General features: G+C 40.5%; 3 protein-coding genes across 3 annotated transcripts; 1 reads left to right on the forward strand and 2 right to left on the reverse strand.

Annotated features, from left to right (window-relative positions):
* Positions 1 to 787: 787 nt before the first annotated feature.
* avpr2b.1 (arginine vasopressin receptor 2b, tandem duplicate, 1) lies at positions 788 to 4,512 on the reverse strand. Its single transcript, XM_067588274.1, has 3 exons — positions 3,330 to 4,512; positions 1,680 to 2,769; positions 788 to 1,452 (listed from the first exon to the last, which is right to left on the reverse strand). The coding sequence occupies exons 1-2, from the start codon at positions 4,192 to 4,194 to the stop codon at positions 2,561 to 2,563; spliced, it is 1,074 nt and encodes a 357-aa protein (XP_067444375.1). The 5' UTR covers positions 4,195 to 4,512; the 3' UTR covers positions 788 to 1,452; positions 1,680 to 2,560.
* Positions 4,513 to 5,217: 705 nt separating this feature from the next.
* Positions 5,218 to 12,702, reverse strand: trnt1 (tRNA nucleotidyl transferase, CCA-adding, 1). The gene is made up of 8 exons (XM_067588273.1): positions 12,555 to 12,702; positions 12,233 to 12,362; positions 9,696 to 9,889; positions 8,901 to 9,039; positions 8,645 to 8,771; positions 8,281 to 8,474; positions 7,006 to 7,259; positions 5,218 to 5,464 (listed from the first exon to the last, which is right to left on the reverse strand). The coding sequence occupies exons 2-8, from the start codon at positions 12,360 to 12,362 to the stop codon at positions 5,219 to 5,221; spliced, it is 1,284 nt and encodes a 427-aa protein (XP_067444374.1). The 5' UTR covers positions 12,555 to 12,702; the 3' UTR covers position 5,218.
* Positions 12,703 to 12,979: 277 nt separating this feature from the next.
* Positions 12,980 to 16,775, forward strand: arl6ip5a (ADP-ribosylation factor-like 6 interacting protein 5a). The gene is made up of 3 exons (XM_067588275.1): positions 12,980 to 13,250; positions 15,527 to 15,744; positions 16,015 to 16,775. The coding sequence occupies exons 1-3, from the start codon at positions 13,072 to 13,074 to the stop codon at positions 16,188 to 16,190; spliced, it is 573 nt and encodes a 190-aa protein (XP_067444376.1). The 5' UTR covers positions 12,980 to 13,071; the 3' UTR covers positions 16,191 to 16,775.
* Positions 16,776 to 17,147: the final 372 nt, after the last annotated feature.

The raw sequence follows: 17,147 nt of genomic DNA on the forward strand, positions 1-17,147 counted from the left end.
ACTGTTATTTTTGTGATTCTTTCTAATCAAATATGAATGTTTAATAAAATATTGAGGCTATAGGGTTCATGTAGCATAGTTTAAATTAAGAATGATGCCATGACCCATCAACCACAGCTCACCTCACTTCCCCTCCTCTCTGACCGATGAGCAGCTGAGGACGCTGCAGTGGTGGCTGCTGGTCATTCTATTAGCGTTAAAGGTCAGAGTTGAGTCCTGGCCAGCTGCCAGACAGTCGCTGATGAGAAAAAAAGCAGAAGACTCATTGTTGGAAGATTTCTGGCAGATTTGTCTGTGCAGTTTTGTGAAAGCATGGAGCAGATAACTGCTGTGGATGTTTCAAATTATATTTTTGTGGACTGATTTCACTGGAATGTCACACACAGGTCTTCACCCAGAGTCAGTGCAGAGAGTGAAAATTAAAACATGCACAGTTCATCGCGTCATTCCTAAAAGAACTGCCATGTGCCAGGTTTTGCTCATGCATCTCACCTAGCTGTGGCTAATGAGATATCTGTAAATCACTGAGACAAAACACAGAAATTATCCCTGAATAAACGTCTGTCTGTCTGACACCTGATAGTTTCTTCATCTTCCATTTGGAGAATGGAACACGAGGAATCTATCAGGTGACACACAGTATTGCAGAAAAACAGAAGCCTGCAGAAAACAAGATAAGAAGGAAAGAGTGTGACTAAGACCTTTTCATGAGTGCAAAGAAATATTTCAGCCTAAAGTCTTAAGGGACATTTTCCTCAAAAAGGAAAGAAAGAGAACAGTCACATGAAAAAGTCATGACAGTTTATTTGGCAACACATCAGACATTATCACCCCTTATCAGTCAAGAGAAAAATCCTTGAATAACGTAAACATGTTGGGACATTTAATAGTGAGCATCTTCGTGCATTAAACATCTGAAGATACTCAATATTTAAAACAAACACAGACCAATCTCTTGTCTGATAACTGACTATTTCAACCAACAACTAACAGATATCATATGTGTGATCATATATACAGATGTGAAGTAGACTGAATAATCACATCCAAAAGACATACAATACATACAGTATAAGCTATTAGATATTTAGAGGATAAACCACATTCACATGTGAGTGAAACACTTTCAAATGACAGTATGTGGATGCATGTTTGAAAATTGGAGAATTATTACTCATTTCACAAAATCAGTTACATAAACCTCTTCGACGAGAACAAAAAAAATCACATGCAATCAGAATATCATAATTAACATCTTAATCAAATACAAATTATGTGTCCATTTCATAATTCTTGTCAATATTTGTGTATTTTGACAGAAAATAACCCGAGCCATATTCTGTGGCTCCTTTAGTTTCATTTGTCAACATTTTATGCCACCATTAGGGTCCACAGCTGTGCTAAATGTTAGTGTCAGCATGTTAAGATGCTCGCACTGACAATGCTAACGTGCTGATGTTTAGCAGGTTTAATGTTACCATGTTCATTATCTTAGTTTAGCATGTTACCATGGTAACATTTGCAGAGTAGCACTAAACAGAGTGCAGCTAAAGCTGATGGAGATGTCATTAGTTTTGGAAACATACCAAGTATTTGACCTGATAATGGTGCTAAATGAAAGATCAGGGGATCACCAAAGATATTACAGTTAAACCTGAGGGGAACATGAATGTCTGTACCAAATTTACTGACAATCCATACAACAGTTGTCAAGACATTTCACTCAAAACCACAAATTTCAACCTCATGGTGGCACTAGAGGAAATGTCAGGGGATCACTAAACTCAATGCAATACATCACCTGAGAACCATGAATGTCTGTGACAATTTTTTTGCCACTCCCATCAGGATAGAAATGTTTCATCATAGGATAAAGGTGATCACTCAGAACAACTTAGTATTGATTTGCAATGACCCTATCCTCTAAGGGGACAAGTGGACCCAAACCATGCCAGCAAAATGCCCCCCACAGCATAACAGAGCCACCAGATCCCCTCACTGTAGGTGTCAAGCATTCAGACCTGTATCGGTTTTTCCTTTAATTTGTCACCCATCTGTCCATATCTACATGACACACCCACTGGTTAGGTTTAGGCATGAGCAGTGAGATGGTTAAGGGTCAGGGTAGTAAAGTGGGTGTGTCGTGTAGGTCTGCAAGACTGCAGATAGACCCTTCTTGACAATTGTGGTTATAGGGCTGGCCCTGCTGTTGTGGTCCAGCCAAAAATCTATAGAAATCTTTTAATATTTTAAATGTTTGTGTTACGTAATAGTGCCTTTATAGGAAGCTTATTTAATGTATCGATGTAATATTCCTTCAAGGAGTAGTAGTGTGTCTGGTACTCCATACATAATGAGTTTGTACTTTCTAACATTCAAGTGTCTCGTCTCCACAATGTGATAATGTGGTCTCCCTACAGTACACTGTTACTACAGGGAGTTGTAGTTCTGCTGTAATGCTTGTCCTCACAGATATTAGTGGATTTCTACAGCTCCTTTGCTCATGAGGGAACAATACTTGATGACTTGATGTGAGAGAAGTGTCTGAGGCTTAAGGATCTTATCTGCAGTCTGACAGGCTCTTGAGGCTGATGTACAAGGAGCTGACCATGGTGGCATCCTCCTGGATGGACTCCTTCAGATCAGGCTGGCCCACGCACATCAGGGCCACCAGTCTCTTGGGCAGTTTCCCACTGAACAGCAGGTAGATGCAGGGGTTTGCACAGCTGTTTAGATTGGCCAGCAGCATCAAGATGGTGAAGGTTGCAGCTGGAAACACATGAGGAGGAAATGAGAGGCATACTCAACATCTCTTTTGCTGGAGAGGACCAATTCCTGGTTATGGATGGATGTTATTTTGGATCATCATCAATTAAACTCAGTTTGCCCAGTTTTTCATTTAAAGTAACAACCTCTAGGGCTGACTCAGTAGTGTATTAAAGTTTAGTGAGTTTACATGGAGATGGTACTTTTCCCTGTATATATTATAATTATTCAAATTCATAAATGGATATGTATATTATGATAAATGTAGGGTTGTAATTTATTATTAGTCTTTTTAAAGGCTGTTATTATACTTAAAACCACTTACATAGACACATCATAGTACATCATCAATATTCCATGTTGTGAATTACCAAGGATTTTTGTTTTAATCCAAGACTCAAATTGCAAAGAAAATGTAATTAAATCTAATGTGTGTTTTTTTTTGTTCTTTCACTTGTTTATTTCTCTTCACTTAATATATCACAGCTAATAGTTTGCAGTGATGACAGTTAAATTTGGCATGCCATGTAATTTTATGTCAGAATGTGTCTTTTTTTTCTTACTCTGAGTGGGTGCCTCGACGTCCCACACAGACCAGAGCTGCACGGTGAAGAAAGGCGCCCAGCAGATGATGTAGGCGAGCACGATGACCACGGTCATCTTCACCGTCTTCACCCTCGCCTTGGACACCCCTGCCACGCTGCTGGCCCTGGAGGATAGCGGTTTTCTGACTGCCTCTCCGACGTGCTGCGTCTTCATGTGGAAGTTGATGTGCACGGTTCGGCAGATGCGCACCTGGCACACGATCACCGTGAGAACAGGCAAGACGAATATCACCAGAGTTGTCCAGGTCACGTAGGCTCTCGGTCCCCACGGCGTGATGAACTTCGCCCAGCAGTCGTACACACCCGGAGCGACCTCGACCCGCGAGAAGATGAAGACCTGCGGGAGGCTTCCGATGAGGGAGACGCACCAGGCGGCGCACACCGGACCGTTCCAGCGCGCTCTGCGCCTCTGGAAAGTCACCATGGGGTTGCAGATGGCTTGATATCGGTCTATCGTCATCACTACTATCATATAGGTGGAGGCAAACATCCCGACCACCTGCAGGTACTTCACCGCGCGACACAGTATATCTGGACCAACGAATCTGTCAGTGATGTCCCACATGAGTTGGGGACAAACTTGGAAAAACGTGACCACCAGATCAGCCACGCACAGGTGGAAAACAAAGACACGCATCCTGGAGAGCTGCTTCCTCCGCTTCCACAGCACCAACAGGAGCCCGAAGTTTAGGATCCCCGCGGTGATGAAGATGATGGACAGAAGAGCTATTTCCACTTGAGCCAAGCGCTCATCTCGCGGCTCATCCCCAGATAGTGCACGCTCTAAAGTAGTGTTACTGATATTTACACTGAACCAAGCCATACTTTCACACCAAATACAGCACCGAGTGGCTGAACCCCGTTATATAACTATTCCAGGTGACTGAAGTGGAGGCATATTTTTAAAAAAAAAAAAAAAACATACAAAAAAGCAATGTAAGCATGTAGAGATGGAGTAGACCTCAATTTGACTTAATTTCATCAAAGGTAGTTCCTAGAAAATAGACCATTGTGGAAGTTTAGTAGGTGAATTTCCAGTGATCAACACATGTTGAGAGTTTCCAAGCGAAAACTGAGGTGTTGGTGAAGGAGAGCAGAAGGCTTTATATCTCCTCATCACTACAGGAGGGAGGAGCAACCTCGCTCCACAACTGGACATATTTATTTCTCACAGTGCCTTTCACATAGATGTAGAGGATTTACACATACAGTATATCTGTACTCTGCAATGCTTGTGCTTGAGCCAAATAATCACCAGCCCAGTCTTTTTCAATAAAAAGTATTATTTTTATAGAGCGTCGTCCTTACAGAAAACATAACAGTTAAATAATATATAATTGCAATGAAACCCAAACAATCAAAAAAACAAACATCTACTTTCTGTTGTTTCAATAATGAAAATAACTATTTTCTCTTTTAACTGTCCTGACATTTTATTTCACTGTTCATCACCGATTCCAACCTCCATGTTTCATTTTCCTTCATCATATCTAACCAGCTAATAAGTGCCCAAAGTTAAGATTTGAACTGATTGAACGTCGGCATAATATCAGCCATTTAATCCAAGGAAGTTGCATAATCAGCAGAACTGTGAGATAAAACATGTTGGTAAATCAGCTGCCCTGGTCTATTACACATATGGTGGTAGCTTTACACGGTGATGAAGATGAACAAAAGTGGCCCAGGGGTAATTTAGGATGAAATTGCATTCATCAGTGGGTTTGCACGTCTCCATTCTTGTAGTGTCCTTTCTCAACAATATGAATGAGTCTGCTCAATCAATACCTGTGAGCAGCACTCTCTGACACACACAAAACCACCTCTGCTTTTCCAGTTGTACCTGCTTATTAAGACTTAACGTAACTGAGGAGTTCGTCTTTGTCCATCTGATAACGACTTTTCTTCCAGATGTCACGGAGCTTCTGTAAGGTGGCACCTATCTCCTTGCCTGAGGTGACGCCCATCCTTCTCAGATCGTGACCGCTGACGGGGAAGCGAGGGATGGACCATCTGCAGAGCTCCGCCAGCAGCTTCTCCTCACCTTGATACTTCAGCAGCTCGCACACTTTACTCTGAGAATCAAGCTCGCGACTCTGAAAAGACACAGTATTATGTGAATTAAAGCCCCTGAAAATGTGGTTTCAAATCTATAATATTAAATATTCATGACTAGATAAGCAACAATCAAAGGTAAAGTTAGAAAAAAAAAAGACATTATTTTATTTTAAACAATCAGCTTATCTGCTTTATCAGGACTGTGTGGTTTGATTAGATTTTATTGACAGTGGTCTGGCAACATGAGCAAACAACCAGCAACTGTCAACAGATTTTGATTCAAATATTTCTAAATACTGATTAGTACACAAAAATACATGACATCACGTGTTTCCAACTGAGCTCCACCAACTTCAGAAAACAGTGAGAAGAGCACAGAAGCAAAAAAAAAAACAAACAAACAGAAATCTGTCCTGTGAAATAAACAGTTACAACCGAGTGATAACAGCATGATTATGTAGGATCACATCATGTGTAACAAGAAGCTGAGTGAATCAACAAGTTTTCAGTGCTGTTAAAGCATTCCAGTTATTCTGTAGTGAAGTGTCATTTTCTTTTCGGTGTAGTCTCTCATCCTGCCTTGTTTAATTCGGCTTTATTTATTGATGGGTTGGCGTTCGATCGAATTTTATTGAAGCTAAATCTAGTGTCAAATACGCTTATCACATCTCAATATTGAACTCTACATAATTCTATTTATATTAAGATATTTAAGTCAAGATTCCAAATGTTTAGAGAAAAGTCATGTTGAAAATCATAATGAAAAGAACTGAAGCTTAAGGTCTGAGAATTAAAAAGCTAAAATTCAAGTTTTGCCAAATAGATGAGATATTATTAGATCTATTTGTATATTGCTCATTGCTAATAAAGCAGAGCAGAGAAATTATTCAGTGAAGACATTGTTAGACTCAACACATCCAGGTATTGTACCCACTTCCCCCCCCATCCATCTTGATTTGACTATCAGAACTTGATTGTTTTGTCTGACCAACAGTCCAAAACATATTTCACTTTATCATTGGACACTAAGAAAACATGTTCACAGTTGAGAATCTGGAAACGGTGACATTTGTTTGCATTTTTGCTTTAAAAAAAAAAAAAAAAAAAAAAAATCAATTATCAAAAATGTTACAGATCAGTTTTCTCTTGATTCAACTAATAGCTTTCATTCAAAGCCTGTCTTATGACTGAACTTCACCTGGGCTTTTAGGGCTGCTCTCAGCAAAGAAATAATTCCCTCTTCTAAGAGGACTTTTAACATAATGATATGTTGTGCTATTATCTCTCAAAAACAAGCCAGAACTGCATGAAATAACGGGTGGATTAATCATTGCATTACATGTGTTTGTCTATTGAGCTTCAAAATAAGCTCCCATAAACAATGAGTGGTTACATTCATTGGCACATAACAATACGTGCTGATGAATAATCCCTCCCTCCTGGATCATGGTATATACATTCTGGGAGTACTGATTGCTTAAAATCAATGAGTGTATTGTTCTGCTGAGTGTGCCGCTATAATTTCTCTCCTGCCTGTTTTGTTAAAATGCGCGTGAAACTGGGGGAGGCAGAAACTTACATCAATTATAAAGTCAGTGAAGGGTTTGAGGCTGTCGGGCTCGCCGTTGCTCTTGCAGAGCTCCCGTCTGTATTTGACCAGGAACAGAGCCAGATTCTTCTCCTCCCTGGACACCTTCAGTCGGATGTCCATCTTCTCCACCTCCTCTGGGCAGGTGAAGAGAGCAGCCAAGATGGTCATGGGTTTGGGAGAGTGGGTTTTGGCGTTCTGCCACACTCGCTTCATCTCCTCAACATTGCCATCTGGTGGTAGACCTGGGACAGACAGGATGGGCAGTAGTGACTAACTGTAGGCTAATTAACTTGAATACCTGGTTGACCAACAGGTGCAGTTTATGTAACATTGGTTAATTATTGCATTAAATGGTCACAATTCAGTTTTTATCATAACTAGTTAATGTAATACTTAACCAACATTAGTAACATTTAGCCTGGAGTATTGGTAACATGGTAGAAGTCTTCTGAGGTTACAGTGCCACAGAACTCAAGAGGCATTAAATCCACTCCATCTCAGGGATGGAACAACACTATTGATTCCTCTTAATGACGCCTGTACTTTGCAAACATTGTCTTAACAGCAGATGCATGTTGACTTGGACTGTTTTCATGAGACTTGAGTCATGAGAGGGAGAAGATCTTCTAATGCACTGCCACATTTTTACCAACCTGGGATACAAGGGTACATTTTAATATTTGCAAACACTTATTTCAGGTAGGGATGATCATCATCAGTTTATCAAAAAGGAATCTTTACAAAAAGCACTTCAGAATTGGATTGATAGGAAGAATTATGATCAGAATACTGAACTGACAAAATCATTTTAAAAGGAAATAATGATACAAGCACTCACTCAGCTCAAATCAGTTTCTACCAGCAACAGCGTATGTCAAGGTTATTGTTTCCCATGTGTAAAAAGAGTAGTTTGACATCTTGGGAGAGATAAGCGTTGCTTAGCATAAATACTGGAAGCAGAGGGAAACAGCTAGCCTGTAAAAATGACATTTCTTGAGGCTGTGTTTTTGGTTGTACTCCAAGTATTTTTTGAACTTTGGACAGAGCCAGGCTAGCTGCATGTTATCACTGCTGTCTTTCCACCTCTGATGACTGAAAAGAATACTTTGACAAGGATACTTTTTCACACACAAATGGAAAAGTTTTACTTTTTTAAAAGACCACTGTTAGTGAAAACAAATAAATAAAGCTGAGTGTGCAGTTATATTGTTATTGTAACATAACCAGTGTCTCTTTCATCGCCCATTTCTGCCCCTTTCTTACCCATATACTGGGCCAGTTCCAGGCTGTACATCAGCTCCAGCAGATGACTTGCATGGTTGCCAATCACCATCTTCTTCAGTTCCACCCAAATCCGTTCTCCTGATATGGCTGCCAGGCCACGGCCGTTTTCCCTGATGGCGGTCAGTGTCTCAGGCTCGTGGTCATCAGGATTCAAAGCCAACCTGCCGTAGAACCTGTGGTGAGATGAGACTGCTAGGGTTAACACGCTTTCAGGATCTTCTTTCCCTTTCTTATTCTCCATAAAGAAGTTTTACTCCCAGTTACAAGAGAGGGCAAAGTCCTTCTCTCTTTTCACTTTATAGTTTGAATTGAATAAGATGAAAAGTGAAATAAAACAATCCACCTGAAATAGCGCAGAATTCTCAGGTAGTCCTCTTGGATTCTTTGTTCTGCGCTGCCAACAAACCGAACTTTACGGTTCTGTAGGTCTTCATATCCTTTGAAATAGTCGTACAATGTGCCATCAAGACCTACAAGGGAGGAAAGTAAACAAATAAGAATTTTGAGTTTAATTCCCCACAGTAATGAGTGACAATGTCCCCCAACACATACAAAATTAATTAATCCTCAACAAGGTTCATTTTAATTCAGTGGAGTACCTAAAAATAAGGAATTGATGGTGAGGTCTCTCCTCTCTGCGTCTTTCTGCCAGTCAGTGGTGAATTCCACCTCGGCGTGACGGCCATCTGTCTGAACGTCCACCCGCAACGTGGTCACCTCAAAGTTCTCATTGTGTAGCTATGAGAGATGATCAATAAATAAAACACAGATGACTAAAAGCACAGCAAAGACTGCCACCATGCTGTGGTAATGCATGTACACTAATAAAGTTGCTTAACTGTCCATGTGCATCAGAACTCATTTTACTACTTTTTAATAAATGCTTTTCATTTTAAATAGTAACTTTACACCAGGCTAAAAACTTATACATCACTGCAGCAAAGAGAGAACTAATAGCAGTGGAGATCAGCAAACACAGAAAAGATTTTCAGCTGGTGTTAAGTTGCTCTTGCATCAAAATATCAACAATATAAGCATTTCTTTAAAAAGTAGTCTGAACTTTTTTCCCCTGCATGGAGGGAGCTTTAATTAGCACAGCCATGTCTGGATAATCTTATGCAACAGACATGCTGAGTGGTCATTACAGGAAAAGCACAGGTGTATTTAATAATATATTACTATAGCTTCATTCCATTAAATGTTCCTGTGAGACAGCATGCACAATAACCAAACTGGTAAACCTAAATGTAACGCAGTCATCGTTAACATTAATAGTTCCACCCGTAGTTTTCCTGCTATCACGTGTGAAAATATCTGCTGTGAAAAAGACCTGTTAGAAAAGTGAAAGCAGGGAATGGCTACATCCTGACCTCTCAGCCAGGTCAGCCTCTTACTCTAGCTGTAATGGTCCCATGCTTCTCTCCTTTATTGTTGATCATCCTAATACCAGCAGTTTGGAACATGCGCTTCATCTCCTCTGGAGTAGCTGTGGTGGCAAAGTCCACATCTTCAGGTCGTTTTCCAGACAGCAGGTCCCGTACAGCACCTCCAGCTATTCTCAGCTCATGCTGGTGCTTCTCAAACACCTCTGGCAAGATCAAAGACAGAGACGTTAGGTAACTTTTTACAGGCAGTGTGTCTGGAGGCACAAATAATCTCCCTTGATGAGTTAAAGCCAAAGAATCACAGTATTTCTGACTTGTTTCCTTAAAGTGGATAGAATCCATACTTCCATGATAACAATGTACAAATGACAATGTATAATGTTGAGGCTTCACTTGAACCGATGAACGTACAGAGAATTATCAGCGACTCTGCAGCTCTACTGTGCTTAACAGAGCTTTATAGTCAGTTTCAGCTCATTGTTTAGCTGTCTGACTGCACCTTTGTTGTTTTGGTTCACCTTCATAGCGTCGTTTTCATCCGCAGCAAGCAGCAGTTTTCAGCGAAAAAAAACTCTTAAAATCGACTGTACACTATCTGCTCAGCACCAAACAGCAAACAGACACATTTAGTGACGAGCAGGTGAACATAGTTGATTGTTGAGCAGCTAAAGACCTAGAAAGTCCCCTCAGGAATTTGACAAATTCACAGACACTTGACTCCAAGTGAACAATAATGTTGCTCCGTAACTGCTTGATACGTAAATAAGAAACTATTTGCTAACAAGTTTGCCATATAAACTTAAGGTTATGATAAAGGTTATGATATCTCAATGTTTTGTTCACAACTTGTTTCCACTGCCCCCAAGCCGCTGCTTGCCGACAGACAGCTGCTATGCGCTGGTCAGCTCTGGAGGAGAAAGCCGGGCAGCAGAGCCAGAGAGTCAGTGGATACAAGTGGATTCATCCTCAAACTCGCTTCTAAACCTAGTCGGAGCTAAGTTAACAGCTGAGTCACACACCACCTCAGCTGCTTTCAACAATAATAAAAATTTGAAATGCTGGTGAATTTATATAATTTTAAAGTTACACAGTATGTAGATATCTGTGTGTATAAACAATAATGTTGCTGCCATATGTATGCCTTTAGATGATGTTATTTTGAGTGTGGATGGAGCAGCTACAATGTTAGCATAGCTCTGATTGATCTGAACTCCATTCAGAAAACAAGCATTTTAAAAGTTGTTTGCTTGTCGTCTTGCTGACAGACTTGACAAAGCATGAATTCAGACTTTTTCAAATCGGCATAAAGATGTAGCTTTCTCGGCATCCATTTGATACATTTATTACAATTAAATCACAGCAAAATCTAGGTTTATTTTGGGTTCATTCAGGCTGAGCTTCCACATCACAGCACTGGTTGGGGACTAGACAGTGCCTGCTGTTGCTCTCTGGCTGTTTGGGGCGAATAAACACAAATGATCTTTGCTGCACCGCTCATGGGCCCCGCTATCTATTCTCCTGCAGAGCATGTTTTTTCGGGGTTCATGCATGCAACAGTTGCCATGGTAGCCGGCACACCCTGTATAAAAGGGCAGGAGGGGGATGGGACAGACGCTCAAACCGGCTGTTCTGAACAGGACTGTTCAGACAGGGTGAGAGGGCTGCTGTGGTGCTTCGTCATTGTGGTATTTTGACCAAAGCATATCAGACACATTTTATTAAGACCGCAGGGAACTGAGTTAACTTGTGGGAAAGGGATATAATATGGCCCCTTTAACATAAAGAAATTCTTTTATCAGAACAATAATCAGGACTAAACAGCCTTTATGTCATGCCTTCAGATTTGGATTCAATGACCAACGCAAACATTATTTTTAGATCCTAATCAATACTAGATTTTTGAAATTGATACCGATATTGACATGGATATGTAAGAGTTTCGAAAATCTGATTACAATCTTTTGTGTGCTATTCATAATACATAAACATATTACAATAAATTTATAATAAAAAAATATTACATAAACACTGACACAAACATTTTTTAAATAAGGATCCCTGACATTTGTTTTCTTACTTTGTTTTATTGTATTGATTACAGTTGAACAGTAACCGTGTCAGTGCTTTCTGGTGGACAAACTTGTGTAACGAAGACATTGTTTCTAAATTATCTCAAACATATCATTTAATTTCTGTACTACAACTGTCATCTTATTGGACGACATATGCCGATATCCATATATCTGCAATAAGCAAATATAGACCGAGCTGATCTCTCTGTCAAGCTCTATTTTTTCAGTGAACACTAAGCATTCACAATGTATGTTATCTTTTAGAATTATCAATGGCAAGTTGTCAATAATCAGATCATGGGGCACATGTATTAAGTTCACTGCTTCCTCTTAAACTTGTAGAAACGTTCTTTGCATGCTCTCTCATCCCTGAAACAGACAGACATTAACTACAACTAAGTTACTGACATGTCTGTGGGCAACAAGGTAAAGCAGAGTTATAGGTGACCACATCTGGCCGCAGCTACACCTCACCTGCTAGTCCGTTCAGTCCATCAGTGAACAGAGACTGGAACTCACTGGTCTTCAGCTGCATGGTGAAGAGACTCCTCCAACAGAAACGTGTCCTACCAATCACACCAGGACTCAATATTCTGCGCCACATCTGTGAAAACAACAACAAAACCACACATCATGTGCGTCTGTTTGTATGTTTGGTGTGTGTCTGCTGTGACTGAGCTAAGTTAGCTGGCTAATATCACCGCAGTGCACCTGTCACACTGTTCACACGTTGCCAACACGTGAGCGACAGCGACATATAAACATGTGCGTTCAAATTATAACAGACAGAACTGACCTGCAACTGAAAGCGAGGATTGTATTCACACACAACGCAGGAAGACACTTCATGATACGCTTTACCCTTCTACCATGAAGCGTTTGTAGGAAGTGATTCGGTAGCACGCGGTGACTGACCAATAGCGCGACGGTTCGTCAGGCTCAACAAGGGTCGTATCTATATGATAACCCTAGATTTGCGAAAGATCTCGCGAGAGTGATCATTTTGACCCAAGAGACTCGTGATCTTTCGCTAACCTTAACCAAGTGTTTTTTGTGCCTAAACCCAACAAGACCTGAACCACAGCGTTGTCACATCATAAAACATGATCATTTTTGTACAATGACAAACAACTCGCACAAATTCGCGAGAGTTTCCCAAATTTGGGGTTACCGTTTAGACACGACCCGAGAGAGGCGGGGTTTTAAGAGCGCACACTATCAATAGCTTCTCGCGAGAATTCGGGGATTTTCAGGTGATTTTCTGGCTTTCTGTCTTGCTGTCAGATTCAGATTCAGGTCTGTAAACGGAGCAAATGGCCAAAGTAGAGCTGACACCGCTCAGACCATGGGACGACTTCTTCCCCGGGTCGGACAGATTCGCTAAACCAGACGTGAAAGATTTAGCGAAGTGGAATAACAGAGTCGTCAGCAACTTGCTTTATTATCAAACCAATTACTTGGCAATGGCAGTGGTTGTTTTCCTCATCGTCGGGTGAGTAACGGTATCAAGAAAGCAGCTTTTGTGTTTTTATTTGGTGCTTCACAGCTGAATGGTATTCACCTTTTACGTAGTTCAGTTCGTCACCTTTGCAGGTGTATTTCTTGTTCCTTTGTTTTTCGTAAACAGGGATTTAAAAAGGATTTGAAATGAGGATACAGACAGGATGTTGACATAAGGAAGAACAGAGAGGTACTGTGCCAGCTGCCATGTGCTGCTATTATGGTCTCAGTGTGAACTCTTTACTTTATCAACATGAGTTTACCAAAGTCAGGACCTTTTCCCAGTGTGTGTCTCTCATGTTGGAAAATGCTTTGAAACTTTGTTATGTATTAGTGCAAATTATTGCAAAAAAATTGTTGAGAACTACAAACTGGGGCTGCCTAAGATCTGAGCACATATGACATTGGTGCATCATGTGGGCTGTTTGGACATCCAGACTGGATTAGAGAGAGAAAAGAGGAGCCAGCAACCAAAAAGTAACTTGAACTCCATACAAGGTAGATTCCATCAGATCAGGAGACAAACTGTTGAATCCCTCCTTCATGAAATATGTTGGCTTAAGCTGGCACTTTGCTCCATTTAAAGCCTAGCCTACTAAAAATAGTGATGCCCTGCCATGCTCTGTCCACTGAGCTGTGTGATGACATATTGCTGCTATGGTTATGAAGGCCTCATTAAGCCGTTTGACTGGTCAGCTGTTGCACTGCAGATAGCACAGTTGTGAAAATACAGCAGCTTAATCAGCTGCCGCTTTGAATCCCCCGGTCAGGGACAGAGTCCAGTATTGGATATTTCCTCAGTGAGTCGGTATTTAGTCAGGAGATACCCATGACCAACAAGGCTGACCTTTGACACATTTAGGCTTCATCATGTCTTATCATATTGATGGAGTTGTTGAGTGAAAATGGCTCTTGCATTGACAGAAAGTTTATTACTTTATTGTTTTAGTGCACAATCTGAATCCAGAAATGCTTCCTCTGTGTTCTAACACTTCAAATTTAATGTAGCAGTGATCATAACTTCAAAAGCATTAAACATTCTAGTGGTTTCTGGTTCTCTTCACACATTTTTCTTTACTTTCAGTTAACTATCACATAAAAAACACAGTTTACAGAACATAAAAAGTGCAGATTTCACCTGAGCATCTTCTGCTTATAATATTCTCTCCAGCTATTTCCCAATGACGATAAAAAACCATAAACATGGAGGCAGAAAGAGTAGGAAACATAGCTGAGAGGTACAGCAGTTCAGGAGACTTTTCAAGTCCATCCAAGAACAGAAGAAAGGTTTTATCTTCCGTTATATTCTCCATTCGTCAATGCAAGTGAGGATTGTGTTCAGTGCGGTGATGGAAAGTTCATGTCCAGGTCACACTCACTGAGGTCATGGACTCCAGTGACATCACTGCAGAGGGATGCCAACACTGGATTTGTCACACAAAAGTTTCCTATCCAAGGTATCTGGCAAGGGTGAATACTACAGCAGCTGTGATGATGATGTACATTCACTTGACTGAGAAAGTATTTCCAGACTTTTGACTGGTACTGTATGTAGTGCATGTGTACCTTTGCTTTGGATGAAATCTTTGTCCAGATGTAAATTACTGATGAGGCAGTAAAAATAATACCTAAAATGATATACTTAATTTAAGTTTATTGTGTGTGTGTGTGTGTGTGTGTGTGTGTGTGAACTTACGACTTGATGTACTGTTTTGAAAAGAGATTAATTTGTCAATTATTTTTTGCAAGTAATTGTTTAATTGATTAGTCCATAAAATGTCAGAAAATAGTGAAAAATCCTCCATTATAATTTCTCTGAGCCCAAAGTGATGTTTTCAAATTCCGTGTTTTATCTGACTATTTTTTTTCTTGTGAATTACTGAAACAATTAATCAGTCATCAATAGTTGCTGATTAATTTTCTGTTGACTGACTAATTGATTAATCAACTAATTGTTTCAGCTCTACTTCTGATAGTTTTTACCGTCCTTGAGAAGGTAAGGAAGGAAAACTAGCATCATTTCATATAATGTTTCTCACAATGCATCAAATAATGGAAATAACTTATAATTTGAAATCCAAACATAGAATCATACTCTTCTGTAAATCTCAAATTATGTGCAAAAGGTCAATGATTCCAATAGTTTTCTTGTTGTACAGTCAGCATCTAACCACTTGGTGGAGCCAGTGACATCCTGTCTGTGCTCCAGTTGCCTCTCAGCAGCTCTGATGTCTCTGCTCTCATGTGTCTTGTGTTGCTGCCCTGCAGGTTCCTGAATCCTCTGGGGATGTTCACAGCCATGGCCGTGGTGTCAGGCGTCTTCCTGGGTTCAGTGTGGGCCGGGGACAACCGAGCTGTGATCAACAACTTTAAGCGGCAGAACCCCACAGCGTTTGTGATTGCTGTCATGGTCGCCAGCTACATCTTAATATCTATGCTGGGGAGCGTCATGGTGTTCATGACGGCAATCACTTTACCTCTGGCTTGTAAGTTCAAGATGATAGTATTGGACAGTCAGACAAATATTTGGTTTATTAGCTGACCTTTTATTATATAACAAATATCTTTATAGAATGTAATGAACAGTGCTTTTGAAGTATTGTGAAATAATCTTAGTTCCTTCAAAATCAGTGAAACATGTTTCAGATTCTCAAAGAGTGATGTTATTGTAGCTTGAGTTGAACAAATCTTTATGGCTTTGTTTCTGCCCAACATGTAAAACATCAGTAACAGTCACTTTCCCGCCTGTCTTTCAGTGATATTCGCACACTCTTCATTTCGCCTCCGCAACATGAAGAATAAACTGGAGAACAAGATAGAAGGTGCTGGACTGAAGAGGTCACCCATGGGCATTTTGCTGGAAGCTCTGGGTCAGCAAGAGGAGAACTTTCAAAAAATCCAGAGTTTCCTGGAGGGCAAACTGAAGGAGTGACTGGACTTGAGCCAAAGATCTTGACTTTCTCAGATGTAACAAAATTCTGTATTTCTGTCTAAACTCTCTTAAAAGTTTGTTTCATATAGTGTGCACACTGGTGTGTATTTTGAAGTGAAGCAGATGATAAGCTTGTTATCTGAAGGGCTTAATCTTTACCTCGGGGTATAACTCACTCCACCCAGAACTTGTCAAGGCACTTTTCTCCAACATGGTGAGGGCATCTCAGTGCTGCCTCACACCTCTGCTATGCAATGTGTCAGTGTTCCTGTGCAACACAGCTGCACACTCCTTCCTAGGTATGAAATCCTTATTTAATGAGTCTCAGAAACAGCCGTCAGTCATGCCAGCTTACTCTCAACTACAATTGTGAAAGCAATGCAAGTGTTGCTTTTTATTTAACAAAGAACAAAAAAATGCGCACTCAACACACATCATTGCCAAGATACTCGAACTGTTCTCTCTGGATTGGTTTATGCTTTTGAATAATGTTTCCTCATAAAATGTAATGGTTTACTTAAGCAGACATTTGAATAGAAACCAACCTACCTTACCCTCATGCAAATAAAAAAGACAAAAGAGAAAGTGCTGCTTTGTCTTGAGCTATGAAATACATGTGACCGAGTCCGATCACTGTGTCAGTATTTAAAATGAAGACTTCAAAGGAGTGTGAGGTCTTAACCCATGGCCATCAGTATTCCTCCTGCACCTCCGAGTGTTTAATCTTGACAGTGCCCCTTGGGTGATGGATTGGCCAACTTTGCTTTCCTCTCCACTTACCCCAATGCTAATCAATGGGCTGCAGTAGATTATAGTGTGGAGAGCTGAGCGCTGCACAGTGACGGAGTGGATTCATCTGCAGTCATTCACCTCCAAACCCGAGATAGTCGCTGTGTCAGCTCCTTCGTCTGCTTTTTTTTTATTGGATTCCATTTGAAATTGACTGCAGATAACAAG

The sequence above is a fragment of the Thunnus thynnus genome, chromosome 4 (assembly GCF_963924715.1).
Source record: "Thunnus thynnus chromosome 4, fThuThy2.1, whole genome shotgun sequence".
In the NCBI taxonomy this organism is placed as follows: Eukaryota; Metazoa; Chordata; class Actinopteri; order Scombriformes; family Scombridae; genus Thunnus; species Thunnus thynnus.

Bases quoted from the DNA above. Each gene is read 5' to 3' on its own strand.
- avpr2b.1 (XM_067588274.1), bottom strand. From the start codon at position 4,194: ATGGCTTGGTTCAGTGTAAATATCAGTAACACTACTTTAGAGCGTGCA. The intron at 2,770-3,329 runs GTAAGAAAAAAA...ATGTGTTTCCAG, and splicing joins CGTCGAGGCACCCACTCAGA to CTGCAACCTTCACCATCTTG.
- trnt1 (XM_067588273.1), bottom strand. From the start codon at position 12,362: ATGTGGCGCAGAATATTGAGTCCTGGTGTGATTGGTAGGACACGTTTC. The intron at 9,890-12,232 runs GTGAGGTGTAGC...TGATCTTGCCAG, and splicing joins TGGACTGAACGGACTAGCAG to AGGTGTTTGAGAAGCACCAG. The intron at 5,465-7,005 runs GTAAGTTTCTGC...GTGTCTTTTCAG, and splicing joins TCACTGACTTTATAATTGAT to AGTCGCGAGCTTGATTCTCA.
- arl6ip5a (XM_067588275.1), top strand. From the start codon at position 13,072: ATGGCCAAAGTAGAGCTGACACCGCTCAGACCATGGGACGACTTCTTC. The intron at 13,251-15,526 runs GTGAGTAACGGT...GCTGCCCTGCAG, and splicing joins GTTGTTTTCCTCATCGTCGG to GTTCCTGAATCCTCTGGGGA. The intron at 15,745-16,014 runs GTAAGTTCAAGA...CCTGTCTTTCAG, and splicing joins AATCACTTTACCTCTGGCTT to TGATATTCGCACACTCTTCA.